This window comes from Rissa tridactyla, chromosome 27 (genome assembly GCF_028500815.1).
Source record: "Rissa tridactyla isolate bRisTri1 chromosome 27, bRisTri1.patW.cur.20221130, whole genome shotgun sequence".
NCBI lineage: Eukaryota > Metazoa > Chordata > Aves > Charadriiformes > Laridae > Rissa > Rissa tridactyla.
Genome location: NC_071492.1, coordinates 1410901 through 1426274, shown reverse-complemented (window position 1 = coordinate 1426274; position 15374 = coordinate 1410901). Strand labels below are relative to the sequence as shown.

Genomic DNA, 15374 nt, shown 5'->3' with positions numbered 1-15374 from the left:
GGGGGGGCGGTGCCGGGGTGAGGGGGGTGGGGGGTCCCGAAGGTTCTCCCTCGTCCCTGGGGCCGTCTCCGGCAGTGCCCGACCCCCCGCCCGGTTCCGAGCCCCCCCCGGGGACCCCACCCCCCCGGGGGCCGGGAGGGGCCGGGGGTGGCGGATAAAAGCCGGTGGCGGCTCCGCTCTCCGCCGCCGCCTCCCCGCCTCCGCCGGTACCGGCCCGACCCGACCCGCTCCATCCGCAGCGCTCAAGGTAACCCCGGACCCCCCCTCCGCCCCGGGACACCCCCCCGGGACGAATCCCCCTCCCCCGTGACACCGGGGACAAACAGGGACCAGACCCACCGGGATCGGCACCGCGATCGGGATCGGAGCCCCCCCCCCCGCCCCCGGTGCCGCCGGGACCCCCCAGGACACGGCGGCGGGGGTCGGTCCCGGTGTCGTCCCCCCCCCCACCCCCAAAGTCCCGGACCCTCCTGGCTACAAACAGCTCCGGCCCCGTCGCCGCCAAACGCGGCCCGGCCACGCCCTCGGGGACCACGCCCAGGGCCACGCCCACTGTCCCCCGTGTCCCCTCGGCCGGGCAGGGACGTGTCCCCTGTGTCCTGGCGTGCCCCATGGCGTGCCCCATGTCCCCTGCTGTGCCCCACACCCTGCCGTGCCCCATGGCAGGCTCTGCCCTACACCACACCGCGCCCCACGGCAGGCTGTTCCCTATGGGCCCTGTGTCCCATGTCATGCCCCACATCACTCTGTCCCCCACGGCAGCCTGTCCCCTATGGGCCCTGTGTCCCGTGCCATGCCCCATGGCAGCCTGTGCCCCACGCAGCCCATACCCACTGCTGCCCCATGGCAGCCCGTGCCCCACGGCAGCCCATATCCCATGTTGTGCCCCACAGCAGCCCATACCCACACTGCATCCCCCCCCCCCCGCAGTGCCACCATGTTGTGCCCCACAGCACTCCGTGCCCCATGGCAGCCCCGGTGCCCCACGGCAGCCCGTGCCCCACGGCAGCCCGTACCCACACCGTGTCCCCCTGCCCCCCCCAGCCCCGCCATGCGTTCAGCAGCACCCACAATAAGCAGAAGCTGAAGTTCTCGGCAGAGGAGGAGTTCCCCGACCTGTCGAAGCACAACAACCACATGGCCAAGGTGCTGACGCCGCAGCTCTACCAGCGCCTGCGGGACAAGGAGACCCCCAGCGGCTTCACCCTCGACGACGTCATCCAGACGGGGGTTGACAACCCGGGTGGGTGACACGAGATGGGGGACATCGGGGTGACATCGGCCACCCAGCCACAGGGACCTCAGGGGGGGCCCGGAGCCGTTCCCAGTGCCATACTGGGTGCCCAGTGCCCCGTTCCCTGTCCCCAGTGCCACCTCCGTTCCCAGTCCCTTGTCCCCAGTGCCACCTGACCCCGCCCCCGCCGTGTGTGTTGTGTCCCCCCCCCCCAGGCCACCCCTTCATCATGACGGTGGGCTGCGTGGCGGGGGATGAGGAGTCCTACGAGGTCTTCAAGGAGCTCTTTGACCCCGTCATCCAGGACCGGCACGGGGGGTACAAACCCACCGACAAGCACCGCACCGACCTCAACCACCAGAACCTCAAGGTGGGGACCCCCTGGGGGGGAGGGGGGGGGCACCCGGGTCCCCCCCAGGGCCATGGGGACAAGGGGGCCATGGGATCCTCTGGGCTGTGGGGACAAGGGGACACGGGTCGTAACTGGGGTGGCGGGTGATGGAAGGGGGGGGTCTTGGGGTGCCTGGACCCCCCTCCCACCCCGGGACCCCCCCCTGGGGTGGGTGGGATGTGCCCAGACAGCTGGGTCCCCCCCAGGGCCATGGGGACAAGAGGGCCGTGGACCTTCCTGGGCCATGGAGACATGGGTCGGGGGGTGCTGGGGGTGGGGGGGATCTGGGGGGGATACGGGGGGGGTAACGGGGAGGAGTAGTGGGGGTACCGTGGGGAGCTGGGGATGCCGGGCTGGGGGGGAGGGGATACCGGGGGGGGTACCGGGGCTGCCGTTGGTGTCTGAGCGCCCCGTCCCGCAGGGGGGGGAGGACCTGGACCCCAAGTACGTGCTGAGCAGCCGCGTGCGGACGGGCCGCAGCATCAAGGGCTACTCGCTGCCCCCCCACTGCAGCCGCGGCGAGCGCCGCGCCGTCGAGAAGCTCTCGGTGGCCGGTGAGGGCGGGGCCTCGGGGGCGGGGCTTGAGGGGGCGTGGGCGTGGTCTGTGGGCGGGGGGCGTGGCCGGAGCGGGAGGCTCCGTTGGAGGGGGCGTGGTCTGAGCGGAGGGGGGGCGCGGTCTGAGTGGTGAGGGGGCGTGGTCTGTTGTGGGGGCGTCCGGTCGGGAGGGGGCGTGGCCAGGCAGGGCTTGGGCGGGACAACCGGGGTGCGGGGCTGGTGGGCGGGGCCCGGCGGTGTGGGCGTGGCCTGCTGGTGGGCGGGGGGCGTGGCCTGATGGGATGTGGGCGTGTCCCGCGCTGACCCCGCCCCCGCAGCGCTGACGAGCCTGGACGGGGAGTTCAAGGGCCGGTACTACCCGCTGAAGGCCATGACGGAGCAGGAGCAGCAGCAGCTCATCGACGACCATTTCCTCTTCGACAAGCCCGTCTCGCCCCTGCTGCTGGCCTCGGGCATGGCCCGCGACTGGCCCGACGCCCGCGGCATCTGGTGGGGGCGGGGGGGGCAACCGGCCAGGGGCTGGGGGCACCCAGAGAGCGGTGACCCACCTTGGGGGGGGGGGGGGGGTGGGTGATGGGGACACCCAGGTGTTGGGGATCCCCCTTTGGAGGGGTTCAAAGGGCACCCAGAGACCAGAGACCCACCTGGGGGCACCCACATATTGGTGAACAGCCCCCCCCCCCCCCCCGCCACCCGAGGGGTGAAAAGGGCACCCAGAGCGTGGGGACCCACCTGGAGGCACCCAAATGTTGGGGATCCCACCTTAGAGCAAAGGGGCACCCAGAGAGTAGGGTCCCACTTGGGGGGGCGCCCACATGTTGGGGTCCCCACCCTGGGGGGGGGGGCACCACCCAGAGAGTGGGGACCCAACCAGAGGGATTCGGGGGCGCCCAAGTGTCAGGGACTCAATCTGGGGGCACCCCCATATTGGGGACACCCCCTTAGAGGGGTTCAAGGGGCACCCAGAGAGCAGGGACCCACCTGGGGGTATGATGGGGGCACCCAGGTGTTGGGGACACCCCCCCCCCCTTTGGAAGGGAGTAAAGGGGCACCCGCAGATCGAGGTCCCACCTGGGGGCACTCCAGTGTTGGGGGCCTCCCCCTTAGAGGGGTTCAAAGGGCACCCAGAGAACCACCCAGGGGGATTCAGGGGGTGCCTGGAAAGCGGGGACCCACCTGGGGATGCTGAGGGGGTGTCTGTGTCCCGTCCCCCCCCTCTCGCCCCCACAGGCACAATGACAACAAGACCTTCCTGGTGTGGGTGAACGAGGAGGACCATCTCCGCGTCATCTCCATGGAGAAGGGGGGCAACATGAAGGAGGTCTTCAGGCGCTTCTGCGTCGGCCTCCAGAAGGTGGGGCAGAGCCCAGGGCAGGGGGGTACATGGGGGGCACTGGGGACACATGGGGACAGCGGGGGGGAACACGGAGGGCCCTGGGGGCATGGTGGGTGTTGGGGACTTGGGGGGGCTTTGGGGACACGGGGGACAGGAGGGTGTTGGGGACATGGGGGTGATAAAGGGGACATGGGGGTTGTTGGGTACGTGGGGACAGGGGGGACACGGGGGTGACAGAGGGGACATGGGGGTGTTGGGGACAGGGGGCGCAGCGGGGACATTGGTGTGGGGGGGGCCACAGAGGGACCCAGGGGGGGCCAGGAGGATGGGGGGGGCCCGGTGACAGGGGGACGCGGGTGCCTTGTGGGCAGCGGGGGGGTCCCAAGGGGCGGTGGCAGCGGCATCCCCAGGCCTGCGGTGGCTGGGGACCCCGTCCCGCCGGTGCCACGCATGTCACACCTGTGTCACGCGCGTGTCCCTCCCCAGATCGAGGAGATCTTCAAGAAGGCAGGCCACCCCTTCATGTGGACGGAGCACCTGGGCTACATCCTGACCTGTCCCTCCAACCTGGGCACGGGGCTGCGGGGGGGGGGTCCACGTCCGCCTGCCCAAGCTCAGCCAGCACCCCAAGTTCGAGGAGATCCTCAAGCGCCTCCGCCTGCAGAAGCGCGGCACAGGTTGGGGGGGACATGGGGGGACAGAGGGGACAAGGGACATGGGGCACAGATGGGGACGGGGGGACACGGGACAGGGGACACGGGGGGACAGAGGGCACAGGTGGGGACAGGGATGGGGACGGGGGGACATGGGGGACAGGGGACATGGGGGGGACAGAGGGCACAGGTGGGGACAGGGATGGGGACGGGGGGACATGGGGGACAGGGGGACATGGGGGACAGGGGACATGGGGGGACAGAGGGCACAGGTGGGGACAGGGATGGGGACGGGGGGACATGGGGGACAGGGGGACATGGGGGACAGGGGACATGGGGGGACAGAGGGCACAGGTGGGGACAGGGGGGACATGGGGGACAGGGGACATGAGGACAGGGGGACATGGGGACACAGGTGGGGACAGGGTGACAAGGGACAGGGGACATGGGGATGGGGGACAAGGGACATGGGGGACAGGGGATGGGGGGGACAAGCGACATGGGCACAGATGGAGATGGGGGGACAGGGGGACATGGCACGGGGGGGACAGAGGGGTCGGGGGGGGACATGGGGGAGGATAGGGGGACCTGGGGCACAGGTGGGGACAGGGGGGACATGGGGATGCGGAGACGAGGGCACAGGGGGCCGTGACACGAAGAGGTTGGAATCTGGGGCACAAGTGGGTGCGGGGACACGGGGGACATCGTCTGCGGGTGGGGCGGCGTGTGGCACCGATGTCCCCATGTCTGTCCCCCGTCCCCCCCCCCCCCCACCAGGCGGGGTGGACACGGCGGCCGTGGGCTCGGTCTTCGACATCTCCAACGCGGACCGGCTGGGCTCCTCCGAGGTGGAGCAGGTGCAGATGGTGGTGGACGGGGTGAAGCTGATGGTGGAGATGGAGAAGAAGCTGGAGCAGAACCAGCCCATCGACGACATGATCCCTGCCCAGAAATAGGGGGGTGGGGGACACCACCAACCTCCATGGGGACCCCCCCCCAACTCTATGGGGACCCACCACCACCAAGGGCCTCAATAAACGCCGCTGGTCCCCGCTGTGAACCCAAGGGTCCAGGCTGCGGGGCGGGGGGGAGGGATGGACACACACATGGGGGTGTCCCCAAGCATGGGGTGCCCCCCCTCCAGGGGTTGTGACAAGGGGGGGGTGTCCCCCAGTACCGAGGGGTGACACCACCGAGGGGTTTCCTATGTTTATTGGGGGGGTCGAGGTACAGATCGGGGCAGGAATAACTTAAAAATGTGCTGGGGAAGGGGGGGGGGGGTGACACCAGAGCCCCCCGGCCGTATTTACAGGGCTGGGGGATGAGGGGACAAGGGGACAGTCCCCCTGGGGGGTGGGTCTGGGAGACCCTGGGATCAGACACCACTTGGGAATGCCACGGTTGGGGGGGGGGGGGGGGGGGGGGGGGGGCGGGAGAGGGGTGACACAGAGCCCCCCATCTGGGAGCTGGGGGACCCCAAGGTCCCGGCAAACACGTCCCCGAGTTCCCAGAGCTGATGTCCCCAAGATGGGGGACCCCAAGGTCCTGGCGCCGATGTCCCCAAGGTCTCCCAGACACTGGACCTCAAGGTCCCAGAGCCGATGTCCCCAAAGTCCCCAACATGGCAGTCCATGAGGTCCCAGAGCTGGTGGACCCCAAGGTCCCAGAGATGGTGTCCCCAAGCTGGTAGTCCCTGGGGTCCTGGACCTGGTGGACCCCAAGGTCCTGGCACCGATGTCCCCAAGGTCCCAGAGCTGATGTCCTCATGGTCCCCAAGTTGGCAGTCCCTGGGGTCCCAGAGCTGGTGGACCCCAAGGTCCCAGAGCTGATGCGATGTCCCCAAGGTCCCCAAGATGGTAGTCCCCAGGGTCCTGGAGCCGATGTCCCCAAGCTGGTAGTCCCTGAGGTCCTGGAGCTGGTGGACGCCAAGCTCTTGGTGCTGACGTCCCCAAGGTCCCCAAGACGGTAGTGCCCAGGGTCTCGGAGCCGATGTCCCCAAGGTCCTGGAGCCAGGGGCTGCCGGGGTCCCACATCTGATGGTCCCACAGGTAGCAGAGGGGACCCAGAGCATCTGGGGGGGGCCCTGGGGGGTCCCGGGTCCCTGAGCTGCCGCTGCCCCCCAGCCGCTGGTGTCCCCAAGGGGACGCTGGAGCCCAGGGAGCCCCCGGGAGGGTCCCCAGAGCTGGGGCAGCCCCCGGGGGGTCCCTGAGCTGCCGCATCCCCCCAGGGGGGGGGCCAGAGCCCTCTGGTGCCAGTGCCAATAAAGCTCCCGGGGGGGTCCCAACGCCAATGGACCCCTCGGGGTCAGCTCTGGTGCATCCCCCCGAGGAGGGCTGCAGGCCCTGGGGGGGGTCGCAGCTCTTGCACATCCCCCTCGTGGAGGGCTGCATCCCTCGAAGGGGGGTCCCAGCTCCGGTGCATCCCCCCCAGGAGGGCTGCATCGCTGCAGGGGGGGGTCCCAGCTCTGGTGCAGCCCCCAGGGGGTGTCCCAGCTCTGGCACATCCCCCCCCCAGGAGGGCTGCATCGCTGCAGGGGGGGTCCCAGCTCCAGTGCATCCCCCCCAGGAGGGCTCATGCCTCGAGGAGGGGTCCCAGCTCCGGTGCAGCCCCCGGGGGGGTCCCCACGGCGTTCCCTAGAGCCGGAGCTGCCCGGCCACGCGTGGCAGGGCATCGCGGAAGGCGCCGGGGTGGGAAGAGATCGCCGTGGAGGCCGCGGCGCGGGGGCCGGCAAACCTCGGCCTGCAAGTGGCAGAAGTGGGTGCCGGGGCCGGGGAGGGGGGGGCCCGGTGGGGGGGAGCCGGGGCTTGCATGGGGCCGCCGTGGGTGCTGCCGCCCCCCGCCCGCTCCTCACCTTCACAGGCCGGGGCCGTCGGAGCAGCCGGGGTTCGGCTTCCGTTTGATCCCAAGGTAGATGGCAACTGCGGGGTGAGGGGCAGAGAGGCGGGGGGGGGGGGTGGGCGGGGGGCTATGGGGCGGGGGGGGTTGTGGGGCGTTGAAAGGGGTGGGGGGTATGGGGCAGGTGGGGGGCTACAGAGCTCCGGGAGGGCTGGGTATGGGGTGGGCAGGGGTCTGTGGGGCACAGGGAGGGGGCTTTGGGGCAGGGGGGGTAGGGGGTAGGCATGGGGCTATGGGGCGCGGGGGGGGGGTACAGCACGGGCAAGGGTCTGCCCCCCCCGGGAGCACCCATGGGTGGGGGGCAGCGGGGTGTCACCCACCTTGTGAGCGCAGGTCCCCCGACTCTCTCAGGTTCGTCTGCGACCCTGGGGGGGGGACACACACAGGTCAGGGGGGGACGGGGGGCACACCATGACCCCCAACCCCCCCCCCCCCCCCATTTTGGGGGGCAGCGCCCCTCTTCCGGGGCCATCGCCACCAGCCCCATGGCTGATGGAGGGTCACTGTGCCCCCCTCTCCCCCACAAAGCTGTGCTCCATTTGGGGGGCACCAGCCCCACAGCACGGTGGGGACCCCCCCCAGACCCCCCCCAAACCACCCCTGGCGGCAGCAAAGGCTGAGAGGCAGAAAGAGAGAAGGGACAGGAGCAAAGCAAGGAGGGCACTGGTGGCACTGGGACAGAGCCAGAGTGACAGTGGTGGCACTGGGACGGGCACTGGGATGGAGCCACAATGACACTGGTGGCAGCGGGACAGAGCCAGGATGGCGCTGGTGGCACCGGGATGGAGCCACGACGACACCGGGATGGAGCCAGAATGGTACTGGTGTCACTGGGACAGAGCCACAACGGCGCTGGGGTGGACACTGGTGGCACCAGGACGGACACTGGTGGCACTGGGACAAACACCAGCGGCACCGGGATGGGCACTGGGGTGGACACTGGTGGCACTGGGACGCACTGGTGGCCGCGGGCCGGGCCGCGGGCACTTACTGATCTTGGCGGCGGGCGGCGGGGGGGCGGCCGAGACGCAGCGGTTGGAGCTCTGCCGCTTGGACGGGTCCAGCGTCACCCTGCCACAGACACCCCCGTCAGCGGGGGGAGCGGGAGGAGGGCGAGGAAGAGGACGGCAGGGGCGAGGAAGAGGAGGAGGAAGAGGATGGTGAGGAAGAGGAAAAGGGGGGGGAGGAGGAAGAGGCCGGCAGGGATGCGGAAGAGGGTGAGGAGGAAGAGGAGGAAGAGGAGGAAGAGGAGGAAGAGGAGGAAGAGGAGGAAGAGGAGGAAGAGGAGGAAGAGGAGGAAGACGGCAGCCTCACCTGCGGCTGAGCTTGGAGGTGAGCTTGGAGAAGAGGTTGGCGGTGGCGCGCGCGCGGCCGTGGGGCAGGGGGGAGGCCTCGGGGGGGGGGCGGCGGGGCCGGGGGGGAGCCCTCGGGGGCCCCGTTGGCGGTGGGGGGGGGGGGTGGGTGGGGGGCGGGCGCCGCTCCCTGCCCTGGCCCCCCCCGTGGAAGGTGCTGCGGCCGCTGCTGCCCCGCGCCAACCGCCCCACGCTGGGGCTGGAGGGGGACGCCGCTGGTGCCCGGCCCCCCGCGCCGCTGTGGGGAGAAAGGCGGGGGGGGAGTCAGTGAGGGGGTCACCCCACAGAGACCCCCCCCGGGGTGCTGTGTGTGCCTCCCCCCCCCGCCCCGGACCTGCTGTCCTTGCCGTTGTGCAGCAGCGGGGGGCCGGGGCGCTCGCTGCAGACGTAGGTGTTCCGGCGCCCCATCACGCTGCAGGGCAGGGTGCTCTGAGTGGGGGGGACACAGCGTCAGACCCCCAGACCCACGGCGTCAGACCCCCGACCCATGGTATGAGACCCCCCCAACCCACAGCATCAGACCCCAGACCCACGGGGGACCCACAGCCTGAGCCCCCAGACCCACAGGTGCCCCTAGCCCCATCTCACATCCATGCAGGTGCCCCCCACCTCGCTTCCCCAGCCCCACATGCGCCCCCCCCACCCTGCTCCCCCAGCCCCGCGGGCACCCCCAGCCCCACAGGCATCCCCCCCAGCTTACTCCCCCAGCCCCATGGGTGCCCCCCCCGGCCCCACGGATGCCCACCGGGTTGATGGCGCCGTCCTTGTGGCGCTCGGGGATCTCAGCCTTGTTGGGGTTGTTGGCGCTGCCGACCATGGGGCTGGAGGGGGGCATCCCGCGCCCCCCGCCCCCCACGCTACAGCTGGCCTTGCGGGGGGGCAGCCGCTCCTCCTTCAGCTCCGCGTCCCCCGCGCTGGTGGGGCTGCGCTTGGGGGGCATGGGCACCGGCGAGGGGCCGCCTGCGGGACACGGCGGGTGGGGGGAATGTGTGGGACAGGGACGGACCCCACACCCCCCCACAGGGCAGGGGAGAGGGAGCCCACCCTGCCGCGAGCACCACGGGCGCGGAGTCCACCCCACAGGCATGTCCTGTGCCCCACAGACACGATGCCCACCCCACTTTGCACCCCACGGGCACAGAGACCACCCTATTCTGCACCCCACGGGCATGGGACCGGGTGCCCACCCTGCCCTGAGCCCCACAGACACGATGCCCGCCCCACTTTGCACCCCACAGGCATAAAGCCCACCCTATTCTGCACCCCACGGGCATGGGACCGGGTGCCCACCCTGCCCTGAGCCCCACGGCCACGGTGCCCCCCGCCCCCGGTGCCACTCACAGAAGTCGCTGTGCCGCCGCTGTCGGTGGTAGGTGGTGGCCCCGCGCTGGCTCTTTCCATGCGATGGCACCTTGCCGTTGGCCGCCTCACTGGGTGCCCGCACCCGGGCCAGCGCCAGGCTGCTGCCCCCACGCGGCTCGCCGGCCTCCACCTGCGGCCACCAGCCTCCGTCACCCTCCTTGCGTCCCCCGGGGGCCGGGGACGGCACTGCCACCCCCCTTCGTCCCTGCCTGCCACCTCACCTCGGTCTTCCTGCCCAGCAGGAGGTAGGTGGCCGTCACCTCGTTGTACTTCTGGGTGCTCAGCGACTCCTTGATCTCCTCCCGGCTGTAGCCCATGCCCACCATCACCTCTGCGGGGCGGCGGGGGGCGGTGAGGGAACGCCGAGGGGACCCCCCCCCAACTGTCACCCCGGGGCGATGAGGTGGCCTCACCGATGCGCTTGGCGTCCCCAAAGTCCTCCTCAGGCTCCTTGTAGGGCTTCAGCTCGTCGCCCTCGTAGCCGATGTTGATCCATTTGTCCTTCATGATTTGCTGCAGAGAACACCGGGGGGGGAATGTGACACCGGGGGGGGAATGTGACACGGGCATAGGGCACCCTCCTGGCTGGCATAACCCACCCCCTGATGCCACCCAGCCCCCAAAACCCCGTGTCCCCCACCAAAACCCCGCGTCCTCCCAAAACCTCGTGTGTCCCCAAAGAACCCCTGTGTGTGTGTCCCCAAACCCCGCATCCCCCCAAAACCCCCCAACCCCGCATCCCTGTCCATCCTCAAGGCCTGTGCCCCCCCCCCCGGCCCCCCCTCACCTCGAGGGTGCAGCGCTTGGCCGGGTTGAGCACCAGGAAGCGGCGCAGGATGTTCTCGCAGTCGGTCGACATGTAAAAGGGCACCCGGTACTTGCCCCGCAGCACCCGCTCCCGCAGCTCCTGGTGGGGAGAGGGGGGGGAACAGGCAGGTGACAGGGGCTTGCGGGGGGGGGGGGGGGGACACAGGGGTGACAGGGTCCGGGACACAGCCACCGGGGGACGAGGGAGAAGCGCTTTGTGGGGTGGGCACCATCCCCTCTGCCCCCCACGGGAGCTCAGATGGGGAAGGGACGGGACGGTCCCCGGCGCAAGGAGGGGACTCGGTGGCGGGGCGGGGGGGGGGGGGTGCGGGTGACAGCAGGGGACAGCCCACCCCCCCCCCCCACACCCACCTTGAGGTTGTGTCCATCGAAGGGCAGGGAGCCGCTGACCAGGGTGTAGAGGATGACGCCCAGGCTCCAGATGTCCACCTCGGGGCCGTCGTACTTCTTGCCCTGGAAGAGCTCGGGGGCGGCGTACGGGGGCGACCCGCAGAAGGTGTCCAGCTTGGAGCCCAGCGTGAACTCGTTGCTGAAGCCAAAGTCCGCGATCTTGATGTTGGCGTCGGCATCCAGCAGCAGGTTCTCCGCCTGCGGGCACCGGGATGGGGCACGGATGGGCACCACCGGGACAGGCTCGGGAACACGGGGACACCGGGACGGGCACCGGGACACGGGGACACCGGGACGGCCACCACAACGGGCACGGGGACACCGGGATGAGGACACGGGGACGGAGACCCCACGTGGCACAGGGACACCGGGAAGGGCAGGGCATGGGACAGTGCCGCCGCAGGCGCCCCCCCGCCGCCCGGTGCCACCCCTGTCTGAGGACACGGAAGGGGGGGGACAGCCGGGTCCCACCTTGAGATCGCGGTGGACGATGTTCTTCTGGTGGCAGTAGTGCACAGCCGAGACGATCTGGGGACATGGGGGTGTCACCGCTGCTCCCCCCACTGCCGCTGCTGTGTCGTCCCCCCCCTCCTCTTCCTCGTCCCACCCCGATCGATGACGCCATGGACGGTGGCCCCCGGGGGCGGGGGGGGGACATCGATCCTGCCCACGTGTGGCCACCACGTGCTGGCCCCTCCCCACGGCCCCCCCGCTGCCACCCTGTGCCCGGCCCCCCCGCCATGTTCCCAGCCCCGCTGTGTCCCCCACGATGTCCCCAGCCCCATGCCAGCGCCCTCCCACCATTGTCCCCAGCCCCCCTGTTTCCCCCCCAACTCTCCCCAGCCCCCCCGCCATGACCCCCCCACTGTCCCTAGGCCCCCCCACCCTGTCCCCAGCCGCATGCCAGCCCCCCCATCCCCCACGATGTTCCCAGCCCCCCCGCCACGACACCCGCCACGTCCCCAGTCCCCTGCCAGCCCCCACACTGTCCCCAGGCCCCCTGCCACGTCCCCCCCCCGATGTCCCCAGCCCCCCGCCACGATGTCCCCGGTGCGTGTCCCCCCCCCCGGCATCCCCCCACCTGTCTGAACTTGGCCCGCGCCTCCTTCTCCTTCATCCTCCCGTGGGACACGAGGTAGTCGAACACTTCGCCTGCGGGGACACCCATGGGTGCCCGCGCCCCACCCTCCCCCGCCTTTGCCCCCCGCTCCAACAACCCCTGGCCCTCCCCCCCCAGGAGGTGGCCGCTGTGTCCCCCCCTGCCATCACCAGACCCCCGGGGGCACTCCCAACACCTTGGGGTGCAGCCAGGTCGGGGGCACAGCCCCTGGGAGGGGTGCAGCACCCACGGGGGGAGGGGTGGTTGTGTCAGGGTGTCTGGGGGGTGTCAGTGTCCCCGGGGAGGGGGGGGGGGGGGGCAGGTCTCACCAGCACTAGCATACTCCATCACCAGGTACAGCGTCTTCTCCGTCTCGATGACCTCAAACAGTTTCACTGGGCGGGGGGGGGCGGGTAAAAGGGGTGGGGGGGTCAGCGCAAGCACCCAGGGGTGCCCCCCCCACCCCAGGGGGCCCCCCCCCAGCCCCCAGTTTGGGGGTGACTCACCGATGTTGGGGTGGTTCAGCCCCTTCATGATGCGAACTTCACGGAAGAGCTGCGCGGGGAGGGACACGCACACACACAAAGGCATCAGTGGGGGGGTCCGGGACCCCCCCGCTCAGGGGGTGCCCTCCACCCTGTGAAACGCCCCCCCCTCCCCTGCCCCGGGTGCCCCCCACCTTCTGGAGGCTGGTGGGGTTCAGCTGCGTCTTGTCGATGATTTTTATGGCCACCTGGGAAGGAACCGGGGGGTGACACGACATGGAGGGGGGCAGCGCTGCCCGTTACCCCCAGACCCCCCCATGGCACCCACCTACCCCAGGACCCCACTTTCTCCCCCCCAGCTCCTTCCAATTGCCCCCCAGGACCCCCGCAAACCACCCCAGGCCCTCCGGGACCCCCATTTCTCCCCCCAGCTTCGCCCAGTCACCCTCAGGGACCGCCCCAGCTCCCCCCAGTCACCCCCAGAAACCCCCCAACAGCCCCCAGGGACTTCCCAGCTCCCCCCCATCACCACCAGGGACCCCCCAGTCACCCCCAGGGACGCCCCAGCTCCCCTCTATCACCACCAGGGACCCCTAATCACTCCAGGGACCCCTCAGCTCCTTCCCACCCCTCCCAGGGAACCCTCAGCTCCCTCCTACTCCCCCAGGGACCCCCTGGGACGCCCCAAGGACCCTTAATCACCCCCAGGCCCCACCCAAAACCCCCCAGCTCCCTCCCATCACCCCCAGAACCCCCCCAAGACCCCTCAGCTCCTCCCCATTCCACCCAGGGACCCCCCTAAGTCCCCCCAGTCACCTCCAGGGACACCCCAAGTCCCCACAGCTCCCCCCAGCTCCCTCCCGTCGCCCCTAGGGACTCCCCAGCTCCCTCCCACCCCTCCCAGGGACCCCCCGGGACGCCCCCCGGCGCCACTCCCACCTCGCGGCCAGTGAGGATGTGGCGGGCCAGCTTGACCTTGGCGAAGTTGCCCTTGCCAATGGTGCGCAGCAGGCGGTAGTTGCCGATGTGGGGCTGCTCCTCGGGGCAGGAGGCGATGGAGTTGCGGCAGCGGGCGCCCAGCGAGCGGCTGGACCAGGCCGAGCCCTTCTCCGAGCGGCTGCCCCCCAGGCCTGCCAGCTGGGGAGGGGGGGGGGACAGGCGGCTGAGACCCCCCCCAAGCTCATCACAGGGGTGTTGGTGTAGCTGAGACCCCCTACAGCTTATCACAGGGGTGTTTGTGTGGCTGAGACCCCCCCAGCTCATCACAGGGGTGACTGTGTGGCTGAGATGCCCCCCAGCTCATCACAGGGGTGACTGTGTGGCTGAGACCACCCCCAGCTCATCACAGGGGTGACGGTGATGCTGAGACCCCCCCAGCTCATCACAGGGGTGACTGTGTGGCTGAGACCCCCCCAGTTCATCACAGGGGTGACAGTATGGCTGAGACCCCCCCAGCTCATCACAGCGGTGTCGGTGACGCTGAGACCCCCCCCAGCTCATCACAGGGGTGACTGTATGGCTGAGACCCCCCCAGTTCATCACAGGGGTGACAGTATGGCTGAGACCCCCCCAGCTCATCACAGCGGTGTCGGTGACGCTGAGACCCCCCCCAGCTCATCACAGGGGTGACTGTATGGCTGACACCCCCCCCAGCTCATCACACGGGTGTCAGTGACACTGAGACCCCCCCCAGCTCATCACAGGGGTTTTGGTGACGCTGAGACCCCCTACAGTTCATCACAGGGGTGTCGGTGATGCTGAGACCCCCCCAGCTCATCACAGGGGTGTCGGTGACGCTGAGATCCCCCCAGCTCATCACAGGGGTGACGGTGACGCTGAGACCCCCTACAGTTCATCACAGGGGTGACTGTATGGCTGAGACCCCCCCAGCTCATCACAGGGGTGACTGTGTGGCTGAGACCCCCCCCAGCTCATCACAGGGGTGTCGGTGACACTGAGACCCCCCCAGCTCATCACAGGGGTTTTGGTGATGCTGAGACCCCCCCAGCTCATCACAGGGGTGATGGTGTGGCTGAGACCCCCCCCAAGCTCATCACACCGGTGACCCCCCTGCACCCAAAGGCCCCCGGGGGGGGGCGCGGATCCGGCCCGACCGGCTCCGGGGCCGCGTCCCGGCCTCACCCAGGGGTGTCCAGACGCCTGCCCTCCCCGCCCCCCGGTAACCGGGGGGTGCCTTGGTCCCGGCGTGTCCCCCCCCCCCAAGTCACACCAGCACCCCCCCACCCCTCCCCAGTTCCGCTTACTGGGGGCGGTGTCCCCCCCCCCCAGTATAAACTAACCACTCCCCCGGTACAACCGGATCCCCCTCCCGTTGCCCCCCCCCGGTACAACCGAGCCCTCGGTACAACCGAGCCCCTCCCCAGTACCGCCGGTACAACTCAGCGCCCCCCCCCCCAGCGCTCCCCCCAGTACAAACCTGCCTCCCCCCGGTACCGTCGATAGAATCCGAACCCCCCCGGTGCTCCACCCAGTACAATCGAGGCCCCCCCCGGTACATCCGAGCCCCGCCGGTACAACCGGGCCTCCCCCCGGTATAACCGGGCCCCTCCCCCGGTACACCTGGGCTCCCCCCCCCGCTCACCGTGTCCGCGTTCCGCTCGTTCCCCGCCGCCAGGGCGGAGCGCGAAGACATCTTGACCGGCGGGGGCTTCGGGGCAGGCCCGGGCCGGGGCCGGGGCCGGGCGCACCGGGCGCGGCCGCTACCAGCGGCTCATGGCCGGGCCGGGGCGCTCGAAGGCGGAGCCGGGGCCGGGCCGGGCCGGGCCCGGGCGGG

At 70.6% G+C, this 15374-nt stretch overlaps 3 protein-coding genes across 5 annotated transcripts; 1 reads left to right on the top strand and 2 right to left on the bottom strand.

Moving 5' to 3' along the window:
• The first annotated feature begins 953 nt into the window (after positions 1-953).
• On the top strand, positions 954-5229 carry CKM (creatine kinase, M-type). The gene is given in 8 exon segments (XM_054183789.1): positions 954-1243; positions 1450-1604; positions 2047-2179; positions 2498-2669; positions 3411-3534; positions 4003-4101; positions 4103-4193; positions 4947-5229. Coding segments are annotated over 8 exon segments (1230 nt in total). The 5' UTR covers positions 954-966; the 3' UTR covers positions 5126-5229.
• Positions 5074-6694, bottom strand: LOC128901671 (collagen alpha-2(I) chain-like). Its single transcript, XM_054183798.1, has 2 exons — positions 5986-6694; positions 5074-5891 (listed from the first exon to the last, which is right to left on the bottom strand). The coding sequence occupies exons 1-2, from the start codon at positions 6692-6694 to the stop codon at positions 5545-5547; spliced, it is 1056 nt and encodes a 351-aa protein (XP_054039773.1). The 3' UTR covers positions 5074-5544.
• Positions 5074-15349, bottom strand: MARK4 (microtubule affinity regulating kinase 4). 3 transcript variants are annotated; one of them, XM_054183717.1, is made up of 19 exons: positions 15183-15349; positions 13520-13717; positions 12775-12828; positions 12602-12650; positions 12425-12490; positions 12078-12148; positions 11468-11524; positions 10958-11194; positions 10566-10685; positions 10192-10291; positions 10000-10109; positions 9758-9908; positions 9162-9376; positions 8751-8845; positions 8379-8654; positions 8056-8135; positions 7385-7429; positions 7021-7087; positions 6767-6908 (listed from the first exon to the last, which is right to left on the bottom strand). In XM_054183717.1, exons 1-18 carry the CDS (start codon positions 15231-15233, stop codon positions 7023-7025), a joined length of 2040 nt encoding a protein of 679 aa, XP_054039692.1. In that variant the 5' UTR covers positions 15234-15349; the 3' UTR covers positions 6767-6908; positions 7021-7022. The 3 variants fall into 3 exon arrangements, with proteins under 3 accessions (XP_054039690.1, XP_054039693.1, XP_054039692.1); XM_054183715.1 differs by lacking the exon at positions 8056-8135 and having other exon boundaries at positions 5074-6908; positions 15183-15348; XM_054183718.1 differs by lacking the exons at positions 8056-8135; positions 12078-12148; positions 13520-13717; positions 15183-15349 and having other exon boundaries at positions 5074-6908.
• Positions 15350-15374: the final 25 nt, after the last annotated feature.